This window comes from Gracilinanus agilis, chromosome 4 (genome assembly GCF_016433145.1).
Source record: "Gracilinanus agilis isolate LMUSP501 chromosome 4, AgileGrace, whole genome shotgun sequence".
Lineage (NCBI taxonomy): Eukaryota > Metazoa > Chordata > Mammalia > Didelphimorphia > Didelphidae > Gracilinanus > Gracilinanus agilis.
This window is the reverse complement of record NC_058133.1, coordinates 263,937,280-263,954,495: the sequence shown is the minus strand read 5'-3', so window position 1 is coordinate 263,954,495 and position 17,216 is coordinate 263,937,280. Positions and strand designations below refer to the sequence as shown.

General features: G+C 43.4%; 1 protein-coding gene across 2 annotated transcripts in view; it reads right to left on the bottom strand.

Moving 5' to 3' along the window:
- Positions 1 to 15,362, bottom strand: part of BRPF3 (bromodomain and PHD finger containing 3) — a 29,759-nt gene extending 14,397 nt beyond the window's left edge. Inside the window, exons 1-8 of one of the 2 annotated variants that reach the window (XM_044671851.1) lie at positions 13,957 to 15,362; positions 11,347 to 11,503; positions 8,093 to 8,224; positions 6,739 to 6,867; positions 5,955 to 6,267; positions 4,898 to 5,182; positions 3,034 to 3,540; positions 365 to 458 (exon numbers count right to left, since the gene is read on the bottom strand). In XM_044671851.1, coding sequence (XP_044527786.1) covers positions 365 to 458; positions 3,034 to 3,540; positions 4,898 to 5,182; positions 5,955 to 6,267; positions 6,739 to 6,867; positions 8,093 to 8,224; positions 11,347 to 11,503; positions 13,957 to 15,362 — 3,023 coding nt within the window. The remainder of the gene's footprint in view (positions 1 to 364; positions 459 to 3,033; positions 3,541 to 4,897; positions 5,183 to 5,954; positions 6,268 to 6,738; positions 6,868 to 8,092; positions 8,225 to 11,346; positions 11,504 to 13,956) is intronic. The other variant, XM_044671850.1, reaches the window with a different exon arrangement.
- Between the last annotated feature and the right edge of the window lie 1,854 nt (positions 15,363 to 17,216).

Genomic DNA, 17,216 nt, shown 5'->3' with positions numbered 1-17,216 from the left:
CTTTCTGTTTTGAACACGTCTCCCATTTGGGCCCTTGACTGGAATGTTATTTTGTCCACTTGGTATGACCATAGCTTTCCACTTTCCCTCCCCAGGAGAGTGGCCTGAAGTCCTGGGGACCAAGGTCCTTGGGACCATGGATACACCCATAAAGTATAGTCTTCTTGGCCCTAAAAACAAGAGCCAATTGGGAAAAGAATGCAAAAAAAAAAAAAAAAAAGAAAAGAAAAGAAAAGAAAACAAACAAACAAACAAACCAAAAAAAAAAAAAAAACAGGAACCACAACAGAAAATCAATCTGTTACTGAAGGGAAGAAACAAGACAAGACAAAAAAGATGAGGATTTAGGGATTGAAGTCCTTACCTGCAAGTTTCAAATGCCAGGCCACCACCAAGACCAGAACTACATTCTGAATCAGACCCACTTTCTGTGTGCTTCCCAAAGCCGTTGGTGACTCCTGCCAAGGACGGACACACACACACATACACACACAAACACACAGTGAGCTATGATGCAGAAATTAAAATTCCCAACACACACCACTAGTTAAGGGCAGAGTGGAGGGAGATGGTAGCAGCTATTCAGGTGAGCTTAGTGACCAGGGCTACACTGTGCAGTGACTGAATATATGTTGACAAGGTGGGGAAATTTTTTTTTTTCTTAAAAAAGTGATGATTTTGACCAGTAAATAGAAATTTTCATTTTCTCCCCAAAATATTCACCCTCCTACATTTCACTTTAAAGAGAAGAACACACTCTATATAGGCAATCATTTGAATGGAAAGGGAAAAACAAAACAAAACAAAACAACAAAGCTTTTCCATCCTAATAATTCTCACATGAGTCCAAGCTCTGCTTCTCATTTCCAGTCTAGAGGATCATCAGGGAGCTTTTCCTGTTCTTCTAGGAGCCCACCCTCCTTGCTGTTCCAAATAAACATTCACACCCCTACTCAACATGTCAAGTCTCATTCTTTTGGGAGAGAGGCCAGCTGAGAATTAGAAACTGGGAAAAGAACATCCAGCAAAGTTAGAAAGACACAGAAGACAGGTGTTCCAACAAAACGATGTCCTGTACTATAATTATAATACACTTCTCCTGGACTGAAAGTCAGAATTTCCGAGTTCTAATCCCAGTTCTGACTTAACCCATATGGGTTAAGTTCTTATACTTCTCTCAATGTTGGTTCCTCCATCTGTGAAACAGAAAGAATACCTTATCTTGTAAGGACCTGATTAAGTATGAATGAGAAGAGATCTATTTATAGCAGGGAGTTCTTTGGGAGGAACTGAAAACTTTATCAGGTCATATCAGATCAAGGAAAATGATCTCAGCAGCTCAATTGTCTGATAACAGAGCCCAAAGGTAATTTCAATGGCAATACAATGAAAAGGCATGGCCATTTATGTCCTGGCAGACACGCAACTATCTGTCAACAAAGTCACATTATTCATACATCAACTTGTGGCCAAAAGACTCTAGTTGCCATTTTGTGTCTATAAAGTATCTTAATAACTGTGCTTTTGTGTCCTATATGTTGAATAAAGCATTGTTATTGTTAATTCTACCACTCATTGGCATAAGTCAGGCTAGGAAATGAGCAGAATCTAAAAATGTCATACTGCCCATCATCCATATGTATCCAGGGTGCCTCTGAAAAGACCTTCAGTTTAATAGTCATTCCTCTAAAGCCAATCCCCTTTTGCTGATGGCTGGTCTCAATGGTCAGCAAATTCTACAGACTATGCACAATTCTGGACAAAGAAATGATAGGTATAGTTGGAAGAGGAAGAAAACAGGTGAAGGATACACCATCTGGCTGATGTGGAGACAGTGGGGGGAGTCCCAAACAACCTCTGGAAGGATTTAAGAACACAACCTAAGGGGAAAGAGTATCTTCCACCCACCCCCAGTCCCACAAAAATCCCACCCTAAAAATCTAAGGCTTTCCCCCAAATACCATGAAATCTAAGCTTCTCAAACTGGCCCCTAGGGTTTTCAGTGACTTTGAATCTAACATGTATGGCTTGTACACTCTAGGCAATTTCTCTTTCAGCTTCAGGATCTTTAGCTTAAAAGGGTAGGACAATAACATTTGCACTACTCTACTTCAAAGGGAAATGAGGAAAATGCTTGAACCTGAAGGGCTAAAAGAGAGCTAGTTATGGTGACAGGGGGTGGATTAAATCTCCAGAAACAAATTCTCCCCAAAATAAGAAGGAAAGAGATAGGAAAGACCAAGAAAGGATTCAGTTCTGTCAGTATCCAGGAAAGGGAAAGGACAGAATAGATCAAGAACTAACTCTACCAGTCAAGCAACACCTCCCCGATACAAATCACTAATCAGACCCCATCCTATTCATCCACTCTTGATGGAATTATTCTCTAATAGCTCATACTCCAGTCAGCCCCCATTTCATCACTGCCTTTGCCACACAACCATGCTCATTCTCACCCCCAGAAGCCTAGAAAGCACTCCACCCAGGCAAATGCTACCCATCCTTGGAGGCCCAGCTCAAGTCTACCTCCTCCACAAGTGTTCTCTATCTACTCAATATCATCTCTCCCCTTTCACCAAATGCATCTGAATTCCAAACACATCTGTACCACTCATTTGGCACATAATCACACACTACCCTATATCGTCATCTTACTGTTTCATATCCATATATCTTGGCTACCAACAAACTAGTTATTAGATTTGAGTTCCCATACTGTAAATATGTATTTCTCTGTAGTTCCCATTGTGCCTAGGTCAGCTCTGGACACAGATTAGGGAAACAACAAATAACTGCTGGTTGACTGATTGAATCTCTTGGTTACTGGTGGTAGCTAAAACCAATTTGGGTTACCTGACCCTCAAACAACTGGCTTCCACAGGGATTATTAAGGAAGTAAGTGACTACTGGAGTGTACTGAGCCTGCCCCCAAGGATAGTACAATTGGCCAGCTGGCAAGCAGAAGCAGACATTAAGACACTCCTTATTCCCTGAAGCACAAGCAGCAGCAAGCGGAGCCACAGGTTAGGTCACCTGTCTCTTCCACCTGCTGAGGGGATTTCTCCCCATCGCTCTCGCTGCAACTCCTGCTCCGTGGTCGCTTCCGAGCTTGCCTCTCTCCTCCTTCTGTGCTGGCTGGGGAGGCAGGCAGGTCCATCAGACTGTGGTCCTCTCCATTCTCAAGGGCTCCATCAGGGCTTCTTTGAAGTTTGACCCCATTCTTTGCCTTTTTGAAGAGAATGGAGGTACGACGGCCCACACCACTAAGGTGGGGTATAGTGGACATCTCAAGGGCTGGGAGGGACAGTCTGTTAAGACCATTATCACTCAGCAGATGCTGGAAAGGCTGGCTCCCTCGTTGTGATGGCACGTCCAAGAGCTCGTCCTCCAACTTCCCATATTTTGAAAGTCGAATTGGGATTTTGCTCTCACTGATAGGTTTCAAAGTTGGAGGGTCCTGGAGGGAATCCAGCTCAGATAGGGAAGGTGCTGGCCCCGTAGGCTCCAGAGTCGGGGGGTGAGGAAGCTTGGTATCATCTGCTAGAAAGAAAAAGAATCTGCTTGAACATTTTAGAAAGAATCACCCTCCCTCCACCAAATGAAAAAAAAAACCAAGAATTCCTTGATTCACTAACCCAAAGGAGTGACAGTATACAATATTCTAAAACAATTAAGTCTTAGAAATCATCCTAAAATACAGAGTATGGGGGAATGAAGAACTTTTTAAGTATATCAACTAAGCTGATTGTAGTTCTGATATCACACAGTGAATTTCCTCCGATCTGATCCAAGTGCTTTCTTATCTGTGATTCCATTTTGCTTGAGACCACCCATGTGAGGAAGGAGGAGGAGAGTTAAAGATTCCCATTTTACAGATGCTGAAACAGGTTAAAGTGACTCATCCAGGCTCACAAAGAAAGTTGGTGGAATCAAAACTGGAGCCTCTTGACTCACAAACCCAAAGCTTTCAGTAAGCTTCAGGCTACCACTATCATTCTCTCAGATCTAGTTTGACTCCTGCCCATCTGAGACAGCACCAGATCCCACAGAAACTAAAGTTCATGATACCAGTTCATTCAGCTATTGAGTGACAAATACTCTCAAAACCCAACTTCAAACTGAATCCCCATATGTGTCAACAAGACGCCTCTCCCAACTGAGGAAAAGAAATGGGAAGCAGCTCTATTCACTAAATACCTAAAGTCTCTAAGCACAGTCTTCCTAAAAGCAACTTGCAAACTAGACTCTTCTTCTGGAGAGTGTCTACAAAGTATTAGATTTAAAAAAGAACTTGGAGACAATCCAACCCAACCTCCTTATTTTACAGAGGAAATACAGAAGCCCAGAAGGGAAGTGACTTGTCCAGGTCCCAGAGCAGGTAAGCGACACAGAGTCAGGACTAGAACTCAGGTGTCCTGGCTTAGATTCACAGGATCACAGATTCAGAACATCAAAGGACCTTCAAAGGATCATCTAGTGCAACCTACACATTTTATAGAAGAGGCAGCTGAGGTCAAGAGACTTGTCCAAGATCACGCCGAGTTCTAAGCAGCAGAAGTGGGATTTGGGTGTGTTTCTCTGACACTGAATCTGGCACACTCTCTGCCCCAGTCTCTCTACACTAGACTGAGCTTCCTCACCAGCCTCTTACTTCCACATCAAAACCTGTTTGCAGGTCCTAGACACACAAACGGGCATAGGACAACAGCTTCAGATGTTACTCTACCAGGGGTCCTGGCAATTCAACCAGTGCCAAAGCCTCAAGATAAAGAAAAGAGGCGCTAATGGTGGACTCACAGGCATCCACCCACCAGCTAGGAAACCTGAGGGCATTGTCTGGGTCTTCTCTGCCAAAAACCATAACAACAACTTGACTCTGCCTGTGCACACCTCTCACCTTTCTCCCCATCCTCCTCTTCCTCTCCATGCAGGGCCTTCTCCACCACGTCCACCTCCTCCCGGAGCCCTGGTGGCAACTCCCCATTGGGCACCATCTTGTTTGGATGTTGCTGTGCCAGTTTTTGTCGGAGGGTGTTGATCTCCCGCCGCAGCAGGCGGACACGGCGGGTCCGAGCCCCACTGGATCTCATCGTGCTCACCAGGTCCAGCTTCTCCAGAAGCTCCTTCAGCTGCACCTCCAGGGATAGGTGAGCCCGGTTCTCTGGGAGGAGGATGTTGTCCACTGCCAGGGAGAAGGGAGGACAGAGGGGGCTGAAGGACCAGCACGGCCGAGGGCAAGGGGAAGGAGCTGAGTCCTCTGGATGAAATACACTCTCCTGAAATGCCTGGGACCGGAGCTTCTAGCAGAGTCACTGTAGAGCCTCAACCCTGGCAATACCACTGCACAGAGGGGAGCCAATTGGGCAAGATCAGAATGTGGGAAGCATCTGCAGGAATCAGCTCACAGTCAAGAATGGGTTTCTTGGAAGGGGTCAGAGGCAGAAATTTCCTTGCCTGCGTGATTGTCTGACTGCTACAGCAGAGCAGAAAGCCCTGAGGATCAATGCTCTGAGCACAGGTGATTCAGTGTTTCTGTTACCAACCTACTCAGCCCCCAAAAGACTGACAGACACAAGCATGCAAGCCCCATACACCAACCACACAGGGGAGGAAAGCCCAGGAAGAGGAGAAGCCTTAGGAGAGGCTTCAGCTCCCTAAGCCAGTTTTCCAAAGTGCTCCTGCTGTCCCTGTACCTTTTGAAATGAACTAAGTGCATTGAGCTTTCGGTCTTGAGGTTCCTGTTCTGCAAAGGGCAAGCCCTAGCCAGGGCCCTCCCCACCCTGAAACCAAGACACACAGTGTATATAACCAATTCTGTTTGCACATGTGCCCCCTCATCATGCTGGTTTTTAATGTCCGCAAGAATATTTTCTGCCCCTTTGCCTCTGCCAGTGTTAGCCCAGCCCAGCCCAGCTGCTTAGCCACTAGCTTCCCCGCCACCCCAAGCTTCTCACCGTCCTCCCAGGAGAAGCGATAAAAGTCCTCCATTTTGGGTGACTCAGGTAGGTGGGTTCCCACCTCATGGTCATAGCCGATGCTCTCCACCTGCCGCCGGGCATGCCGCAGGACAGCCCCTCCCAGGTCCCTCAAGCGGACAGCTGCTCGGTGGAAAATTGTGTCTTTAGCATTGTACTTCATACAGTTGGTAACTATAAGATTAAAGTCCTCCTCAAATTCCTCCAAGGTGTGGTACAGATGGGACTCCAGCTTCAGCCTCATGGTGGAAAAATCCATTGGCTTGGATATGAATTCCAGGTAATCTGGAACCTAAACATATAAAACCTGTACAATTACAAAAACCATTTACTAGCCAAACAGAGTGCACCCTTCACCGGCACTCTTAGTTGCCCCTTCCACCTAGCTCTACTAAGCTTATTGGTGGTTCCTTGCCCCTACCCTTCTATTCCCCCCACTCCCTCCCCACCCCACACCACCTCAGGGCCCACATCATTCAGCCCACTCCATTTTCAGCTATCCACTCTGTATGGCCATTCACCAAAGTAACAACTCCTCACCCTCTTAGAACAGAGTCCTGGACCCCTTCCCCACATGATCCTAACCCTAAGACTCCTTAAAAACTATGTGGCATTTAGTCTGGAACTTCTCAAAGGTATTAGGTTCCTGCCCAGCAGTGGTACTACCACAGGCAGGGGCAGGTACAGAATGGTGGTGGTGGGGTGTGTGTGTGTGTGTGGTGTGTGTGTGTGTGTGTGTGTGTGTGTGTGTGTAAAAACTTGCCTCACTCAGGTTGACAGGTTCAGCAAAGATTTGGGCTGGATCTTTCTCCTGTAAAAGATCCAGAGTTGTACGCAACAAGACATTGAAAGGTGTCAGCTCCAACTCCATTGCAGCCTGTTGGACCTTGACCTAATGAGTTCAGAGAAAGGAAAAAAGGGGATGAGTGGGAATTTGCATGCTCTTTTCTATCTCTCCTCCCCCCCTCCCCAATAAACACTTTCCGTTAAGCTGATTAGGCTACCCAGGTAAAATCAACATCCAGTAGATACTGACAAAAACCTGCAGCAGAGACAGCACAATCACCATTGGTACACAATGGTGAAATGGCTGGCAGGGCATAGCACAACTTGGAAATGAAACCTTCTTGCCCCCATCACCCATCCAAAATGGTTCCTATACACCACTTCTTAACTAGTGGTGAGGAACAGTGAGTATGGATGGCTGAGAGCATGTGCACCAGGAGCCTTATGAAGGATGGCTCAGTCTGCCCAGTCTAAGAGGCACGCACTTGGAGCTACAGTTCTCAAGACAAATGCTAGAATCACATAACCATGGAAAATTTTTCTAAAAAAAAAAAAAAATTTTTAATCTGAAAAAAAAAAGACAAAAGCTATCCTTTCCCCCAACCCTGTTGAACCCCATAGCTGTTAGACTGGTCTAAATATGGCCTCAGAGAAAATAGATGCAAATATTGTGCCCCCTCTGCCTCTGAGGCTCAGCAGGCTACCTACACTGCTTCGTAATCAAAGAGACCAGCTTTGGATCATCATCAATTATCCAAATGTTTATAGAACACCTCAGGACTCTGGGGGATTACAGGAAAGGATAAGAAAGTTCCTATCACCAAGGAGCTTTGAATATCACTGGACAAAGAGAACATCAAATAACAAACACAAGCAATGAATGGCCAAGTAAGTAACATGGATAGTATGTGCTACAGAAATCTGGATGGACCACAGAATCCAGATTGGGGGGAATTAACTTGGAAACATCTGTGGGTCCAGGCCTGGCCTACTGTACTTACAGGCCCAAATAAAGCCAAACCATTACAACTCAAAGAAGCACTATATTCAGCAAGAATGTTACTCACAACACAATCCTGACACTTCTAGAGCAGGAAGGAAAGGCCAACACAATATACATGAGCTACACATGTGCTAAAGCTAGAGGCTTCAGAAAAATGTGGGCTCCCTATCCCTAGCTGTCTTCCAGCCAAGGCTTGTTGTCTAGTCATAGAGTGAATTCTGATGGTGCTCAATGGCCTTTTGGGATTCAGTGATTCTGTTCCTGGCTTTTCTCTGTACCAACAACATATGGCCAAGAATCTTAGGGGAAGGAAGCTGTTTCTTCTTACCTGCTCCCTCTTGAGCTTCTCTCTTTTTCGGATCAGTTCAATCAGCAGTCGAGCCCGCTCCAGGTCATGGCGGAGCTTCTGCCAGTACTTGAGTTCTTCCTTCACAGCACTGGTTTTCTCATCCTGTTCCTTCTAGGAAGCAAAGGGAGGAGCTGGGGGGGGATGTGGGAAACACATGCCTTCTGTAGACATCAACCTCCTCCCTAGACCTTGGCAGAAAAATTCCCTTCTCCTTTCCCATCCGCCGTATTCAGCTATAATCAGTGTCAAAATCTTCAAGTCTGGCCTAAAAAGGCTATAGAATGGAAATGAATGTTATGCCCAAAGGCTGCTCAGTGCTTCCACTATGGTTATGAATTTTTTACCACCATACAAGAGACACCTTTGAAGATACGCATAGGAGTTGCCTCTCTCTGAGACCACCAAGGGCAGCTGTGTCATTAATATGGCCAGGGACAGAGAGGGGAGCTATCATTCTCTTATTAAGCTTATTAAGCACCCTGGAGTTTGAGGTTTGTGTTTTTTTTTAGGAGAGTAGAAGGGGTGTAGGATGCTAAAAAGTATCAAAATATCATCAGAAAACAATGGACTTCCTCAAGGAAGGTTTCAAAGACTCAATCAATGAGTTGGTTCTTATAGGGTAATAATAGACATGAAATTGAAAAAAAAGAAATGGCTAGACAAGAGATATGGAATTAAGAACCAAGGATGAGGCTGGAAAGAAACAACAACCAGTAGATGGAGGTCTTTGAATGCCAAGCTGAGGTGTTAGTGTAGAGTAGTAGAAAAAGCACTGAACTTAAGAGTCAAAAGACCTGATCCTATCATTTAGTTCCCTATGATTCTGATAAAGTCATTTTCCTTTCTGGGTCTCCTCTTAGGTAAAATGAGGGATTTTCTAAGACATTCTAACATTCCAGAATATTCTGACATACAAGTAACCTCTCAAGATTCTGGACAGGGAATGGTGAAAATGATTTCTGAATAAGCCTGTGGCAGCTATATTTAATTAAGGCTCCCCTAAAGAACCTGAAATTAAAAGATACTCCTAAGAAGCCACTAGAGTAATGGTAACAAGGCCTTGGAATAGGATAGGAACTAAAAGAATGGAAATGATTAGACAAACCTAACATGCTATAAATGGAATAATCAATTAGATTTAGTGAATGACTGAATGGGGGAACACACAAAGAAGAATAATGAAAAAATAAAAGCCAATTGGGGAATGGCTGAACAAATTGTGGTATCTGTTGGTGATGGAATACTATTGTACTCAAAGGAATAAAGAACCGGAGGATTTCCATGTGAACTGGAATGACCTCCAGGAATTGATGCAGAGTCAAAGGAGCAGATCCAAGAGATCATTGTACACAGAGACTGATACACTGTGGTAAATAGAACATAACGGACTTCTCTACTAGCAGCAATGCAAGAATCCAGAACAAGGCTGAGGGACTTATGAGAAAGAAAACTAGCCACATTCAGAGGAAGAACTGTAGGAGGAGAAACACAGAAGAAAAACTGCTTGAACACATGGGCTGATGGGGATATTATTGGGGATGTAGCACTAAATGATAACTCTAAACCAACTATCAATAATATGAAATTAGGTCTTGATCAATGATACATGTAAAACCCAGGGAAATTGTGCATCAGCTAAGGGGGATTAGGGAGGTTTGGGGAAGAGGGAAAGAACATGAAACATGTAACTACGGGAAAATATTCAAACTAAAATTTTTTTTAAAAAAGAGAAAAAAGAAAAAAGAAAAGCCAAGCAGAGAAGCATTGGTATAGAGGGAAGAGTGCTAGAATGAGTGGTGTTGGTCATGAGTTTTGATTCCAATTGTGATTCTTGCTGCCTGTGTGATCTTAGGTAAAATGTTTCATTTCTCTGGATCTGAGTTTCCTGCTCTGTAAAATAAGGAAATTCCCCTAGGTGAACTTAACGGTCCCCTTCCAACTCCACATCTAAGGACCTACCATGAAAACTCAGTACAGTGGAGGGGACCTTGACAGGGTTGGGAAAATTCTATTTCAAAATATCAGTTTCAATTTCCAAAAAGTCTAGAGGGATAAGCAACAATAGAAATATCCTATAGTAAACTGGAGATAGTGGAACAAGAAATAAAACACAAAGTCAGGGCTGGGAAGGTGGCAGAATTTGGAGTTCTAAACATAATGTGGATAAGATTGTTGAGCCAAAGAGGATTAAGAGGAGGAAATGAGGAGGTACTGTGAATGCACAATTAAAAGGAAGCATCATCAATAAAAGGAGTTGTCAAGGAGGTAGGAAAATCAGAAGATCGTATTACAGAAGTGAGGGAAGAGATGGCATCATCCAAAGAAGAGGGTCATTGTGACCTTATAGAAAGCAGTTTCGGTTGGGTAGAAGTAAGAAGCTAAACTGAAAGCTCCTAAAAGAGATAAAACATAGAAGTTGGTTACAAATAAGGGGGAAAAAAGTTAGGAAGCAACTGGAGGGGGCAAAAGAATCAATGAAAGTTTCTTCACTATCATGGCTTAAGGCTGAGATTCTCAAGTTTTTTCAGAGGCTATATATATCCCCTTAGTTTTTTAGTAACTATCCCTGTACTCCTCTATGCAATATTAAAGAAAAAAATCTGGGGTTTTATATGCATGTGTACATGAAAATATAAAAGAAAGTGATTAATTTTTCTTCTGGGGCATATAAAAATTTTTATAACTTCATTCACTGGCAATCAATTTGGAGTTTCGTAAATATTTCAGTAAGATAATAGTTATTTGCCAAATACTACCTGTACCCCTGCCTGAGAGCACACATATCATCCAGGGCCTAAGGAAAGGAATAAGTAAAAAGGGAAAAACTTTGACATTGAGAAGGAATGACCACAAGACTACATATAAGTCCATTTTTTTTCTCCCCTCCCCCTAAATTTCCAAGCTCAAAGTCCCACTTCTCTATGTTTCTGCTGCCTTATCTGGCCTACTAACTCAGTAGTCCTGCCCTTGAAGTTTATCCCCCCCCCCCAAACCTGCCTTAGCCTCTGGGGAGGGTGCTGCCAGCTGGAAGGGGCATCTATATGGTTGCCTAAAGGGCAATAGTACAAACTGGTCAACTTCCTAATTACTGACCATGAATCCCAGGGACAAGAGTCTACCTTGTAGGCTGCCACACCTCAGCAGTATGGGGCTAGCCACATGTGCCTCTGCCACCCCACACCATATTTCTGGGTAGGTATGCTTCCACTTTTTCCCCTCAACTCTTCACCCACCTGCTCGGCATTTCTTTGGGACTGAAGGTGTGAGTGTAAGCGCCGGATGAGTGGAACACCATTCCTTGCTTGTCGTTTCAGCAGCCAGTAGTTATGAAGTCGCTGCATGAATTGGTTCTTCCTCTGTAGGGAAAGCCCACTACAAATCTTGTTCAACCTTGGGGAGAGTAGAGACAAGGAGCAGAAAGCAAGACAGACAGGTATTCAGAGTTGGAGGGGAGTCTGGGTCAGGGTGCCCAAGTCCCCATCCTGACCTTGGTCTCCTATTACATCTGGTAGAACAGGGACAAGAGGAGGGCTATAGAGTCACTAAATCCTTCATTTCAGATAAAGATTTAAAATGATAATAGCAAAGTCAAGTATCCAAAGTTCAGCATCTTAGATTTTTACTATCAGCCTTCAACCTAAGTGTTCTGAATGTCCCACAATGGAACCACAATTGGAAGCCTTCCCACTGGCATTAACTCTTCATGCTTTGGGGGAGGCTGGGCAAGGAGGAAGCTTAGTACACACAATGTCTAATGATTGTTAAAGGCTTCATAAATGCTTGCTGACTGAGTGACTAAATTATGGGCAGGTCCCTATATCCCTGAAGAATGCAGCAAAGGAAATAGGTAGAGATAGTGGGCTAAAAGAAAATAGTAGCACTACCCCTACATTCTATTATTAATAACACATAGAGTAAATACATAATACTTTTTTTAAACCTTATCCTCTGTCTCAAAATCAAAACTAAAGCAAAGGAGTGGTAAGGGTTAGGTGAATGGGTTAAGTGACTTGCCCATCTTGCACAGCTAAGTAGTATCTGAGGCCAAATCTGAACACAGGACTTCCTATCCCTAGGCCTGGCACTCTATCCACTGAGTCACCTAGTTGTCCCAACTCCATAACTCTTTAAAGTTTAAGGAAGTACTTTCCTCAAAACAACCCTAGGAGATAGGTAGTACAAATATTCAAGTCCCCAGGACAATAATGGATTAGAGAAGTTATGTGACTTATCATAGTTACTCAGTGTCAAAGTCAGGATTTGAATCCATATTTCCTGATCTGAGTCTAGCATCCTTTCTCCTATACTATAATATCTTGAAACAAAGGAAAATTGGAAGTTTACACCAAAAGTAGTATCATTTGGGCTACATGGGACCCCCTTAGAAACATCCTCATGTTTGGAGTTCTTAGTAAAAACATTGGAGTAATTTTGATCCAGTGAAAATAATTGAGGCCTAAAAGCATATTAGTGTGACTCTAGAAACCTCATCAAGGTATTCCATTCTTCTACAAAGAAGGAAGCCCAAGTCTTAGCATCCAGGTTCAAACTAACAATTTTTAGTGGAAGAATACTGACCTAGAGCAAGCTGGCCCTCCTAAAATGAAGAATAAGTTGGCCAATTTTTTATAAGATGGTAAATGGCAAAAATGGAGCATTTACATAGGTCTAAACAATGCAAGGTGTTCTCTTTCATCCAGGCCCACTTCAAAACCCACCCAAACCTGCCATGGTACTAAAAAAAACAAACTTTGATGTCTAGACCCCCATTCAGACCACTCTAACTCTGCAAACTGCAGCAAATGCCACTCTTATTTTCACTCTCTCTGAACCAATTTGCCCACATGGATCCTAAAAGAATGCAAAAATTGGGTGAAAGAACACCATGCTTAAAGGAAAAAGATGAGGTATAAACAACTCAAAATATGAGCTAAGATCTGAGCCTGCCTACTCACCCCTGTAGTGCAGCAAGCAGCATAAGGCAGATGTGCGCCCAAAAGGAATAAAACAGGTCAGAAGTCAAAACTCTGTTTCTTAAGATACTATATAAACCTTGGGTTAGTGCCTTTCTCTCAAATTATACCCTCAGTGATCCAAAACAGCATGCCCCTTAGGCTTAATTCTTCATTTTTCCCATCATCACATTCTCCCTCCACTTTTCTATGAAAAAAAATGTGATAGACCAATGGACTAGAATTAGAAGACTTAGGTATCTGAGCACTCAGCTGGCTCTGCCACTAAGAGTTGTGATCTTGAGCAGGTCACTCTCTCCATTTCTGGGGTAGATAACTCAACTATAAAAGGGATTGGTCTAAAGGATTTCTAGGACTCTTCCAGGTTGTTACGTTTTGAAGTCTATGAAAATATTCTTTCCTAAGTCTCGCTTTTTTCAAGGTAACTTCCCTAACTTGTCACCTTCTCTTCAAAACTGCAATTCTCCTTATCAGTCCAAGAATATCCTCATTACAAATGACAATTCTCTGCTGGATTCCTTAGTGCACATTCAATTCTGTCTGATTTAATAGGGGTGTGTGGTCAGATATCTGGATATCCAATGATCTTTCCTTTTTTAAAAAAACTTTACCTTCTGTCTTCAAATTGATATTAAATACCAGTTCCAAGGCAGAACAGTGGTAAGGACTAGGTAATTGGGGCTAAGTGACTTGTCCAGGGTCATACGGCTAGAAGTGTCTGAGGCCAGATCTCCCCTTTTTTTCAAGGACTTTAAGTCCAGGGAACAGTTGTCCCTCCCTTTCTCTAACTCCCCAACGTGACTGAATCAGATTTCCCAGAGAATGGTTACTTGGATCTATGTTCCTGCCTACTTGGTGGCTAGAACTCACCTGCAGGATGGGATCTGTGTTACGGTCACCAGGGGTGCTGTTGCAGGTGAATCCCTTGCTGGTTCCTCTGATTCCTTCTTGATCTTCTGCTTTACTTTCATTTTGTTCTTCTTTAGGGCACTCTTCAGGGCACTGGTCACTATGACCTTGCTTTCTTCTTCCTCTCCTTCCTCCTTTACCTCATCTTCTTCCCCACCCTCACTGGAGACCACAGGGAGGATATCCTTCTTCACAGTGCCTGGGGGGGAATGGGCCTCACAGTAAGCTGTTTTGCGCACTGTAAAAGTGGTACCATTTAGACTGGTTTCTCTCATGGGTTCTATCTTCATAAACAACCCAGCCCGCTGGGCACACGTCACATGAAAGGCCGTGTAGCAATTCACCTTGTGGCATTGGATAGCAGCACCCAGGCCCTTCTGCTTACAAATGTAGCAGGTCAGTTTCCAGCGAGCAGGTGGGATATTGTCAATACCCTCAATAGGCTCCAAAAACACGGTATTAGCAAAACAGACCTCAGGGATCCAGATGGCACACACCACATGAGCCCAGTGCCCATCACTGGTCTGCTTGAAGGCTCCACCCTTGTTGGGGCAAAGAACACAGTCCACAGGGCGGGAAGGGGACTGCAAGCAGCATCGGCAGAGCCACTGTCCCTCTGGAATGTAGGGGACCCCATAACACTCCTGATGCACAGCCAGGTTGCAAATGTCACAGAAGAGGATGACATTGCTGTTGTGACACTCATCGTCCATGCAGACGCAGCAGAAAGCATCTTCGTCAATAAGAGTCTGCTGAGCCCCACTACTTCGACTCTCTAAATAAGACTCCTTTTCTAGCCTGTCTACCAACAATTCAAATGTGTCAGCAGAGATAGTGCCATGGCCATCCACCAGTCTCTTCTCATTCACCATGTCTAGCCAGGCCAGGTCCTCCTCATCCATGTCATATTCCACGTCTGCATCCAAGTCCTCTGGTGGCTTCTCGATGTAGCGGTAGTAAGCAGCAGGGAGGGGTGGGGCGTCAGGCTGGCTGCAAGAGTCAACCACTCGAAAGCTGGGCTGGGGCAGGTGGAAGGAGGTACCTGGGGCATGCTTGGAACAGGACTCCTTTTTCTTGCCTTTAGAAGAGGTTTTCTTGGACTTGCCAGGAAACAAAGGCTGTTCACTATTTTCTTTGTTGCTATTACATTCGGTGATATCCTGAGCCGTCAGCTCATCCTCAGTGATGATTTTCAGAGGGTCATAGATGCTGATTCGGTGCAGTCGTCCATCGATGTCCACTTCCACAATCCGCTGTGCCTGAGCATAAGTCAGTGTTTCTCGAGTTGGGGAGCACTTGAGGCTATAAGGGGATGGAGAACGCCTGCCTTCGGCATTCTGCCGTGATCTCCTTCGAGGCTTCCTCATGTTCCAAGTATGTGGAGTCCAAGAGTGAAAAAAGCCTAAGAGAAAAAGCCAAGAGAGAAATGTAAGCTGGTAGACATGGGAACGCAAGTAGCACATAATGGCCAATTCCAAACATGAGAAAATATTCCTAAAGGAGACCAAAAAGCCCACACTTGCTTCATGCCTCCTCCTCACCTAACATTAAAATAGTCATGTGTATTTGTGTTATTATTGTTTTACTTTGTATCAAACTTGTGATTTCACTGGTATAGGGAACTCCTAGGGATGAAAAATCCTCTACCAGTGCAAATCAGCATCTGTTCTGAAACCTAGTCTTAAGAGTTGCCTGGGGCACTAAGTTAAGTCACTTGCCTAGTGTCAGAGGCAGGACTTAAATTTAGATCTTCCTCACTCCTAAGGCTAGCTCTGTATCTACTATTCCAAGTGCCTCCAGCTTTTCTATGAAGATTTGAGATTTATAAAGTGCTTTCCTCATAATAATCCTATAAGATGGATAGGACAAGCATTATTATCTTCATTTATAAAAGGCACAGATCTAGGGTTCAAATCAAAGTTCATAGATTCCAAGTCCAGCACACTTAACTTTTCACAGGTAAATACCATATTGTTGCTTCTAGAATCATGATGACCCAGGCACGGTACCACACCTATTCGTTAAATGTCTCCCTTCTTGGTTCGGACTTCAAACTGCATACACAGAAACTGAACTAATATAACTATATATTAGCTCTTAAAAGAAACCTGAAACTATGTCTGGAAGCCCTGGAAACTCACCAAAAAAAAGTCCCCATTCTTAATCAGAAACTAGCAAAGGATTGAGATGCCCTTACTACATGTTATAACTCTTTTATGCTGATAGTTTTCCCAATATAAAACTCACTTGGCCATAGTGTATGATCTTTAATAGCCTTGCTAACATTTTATTTAACATTTTTGCATCAATATTTATTAGGAGATTATAGTTTTCTTTCTGTTTTTTATCTTCCTGGTCTAGGTATCACGCACGTTATATCTCAAAAGATCTCCCCCTCTAAAACACATACACTGTTCTACCCTCATATAGTACTCTATAAAGTTTTCCATTACGCATTCTTGAAGGAAGGGAACTACAATTGCTGGCAGGGAAATTCTTGGTTCTCCCACTAGTATCTATACCAACTAATATCCCCTGAAAATAGAGCCTGGTGGCCTGAGTTGGCAATAGCTAGAATAACAAATGCTATTACATACCTCACAGGTAAGGCTAAAATGTAAAGTACCTTGCATATGTTAATGCACTCTATAAATAACAACTATCATCAGTCCCTCAAGGTTTAAAGTACTCTATAAATATTTATTATAATTCCGCCAAGGCAAAAGGAAGGCAAATTAATAAGTCATATTATCCACATCTGTGAAGTGGGAATGCCACTATCAATCTAACTTATAGGTAGATTGAAAAACAATCATCCAGATGCCACTATTCTAGAAAGAGAATAGGGGCAATAATCAAAAAGATTTTGCTTTGTAGTTTAGCCTCTATTAATGTATTATATGAACTTGGACAAATCACTTTTCCTCTTTATGCCTCTGTTTCTTCATCTCTAAGATGGAATAGTAATAAAACTTACCTCCCTTGTGCTATTATGAAAAAGAAAGGAGATAATGAATATAAAGTTGACTTGAAAAGCATAAAGAACTATGGGGGTGGGGGGAGCATAAATTGGTGCCTCAGTGGACTGAGGCCTAGAGATGTGAGGTCCTGGTTCAAATTTGACTTCAGACACTTCCTAGCTGTGTGACCCTGGGCAAGTTACTCAGCCCCCATTGCCTAGCCCTAACTGCTCTTCTGCCTTGGAAACAATACACAGTATT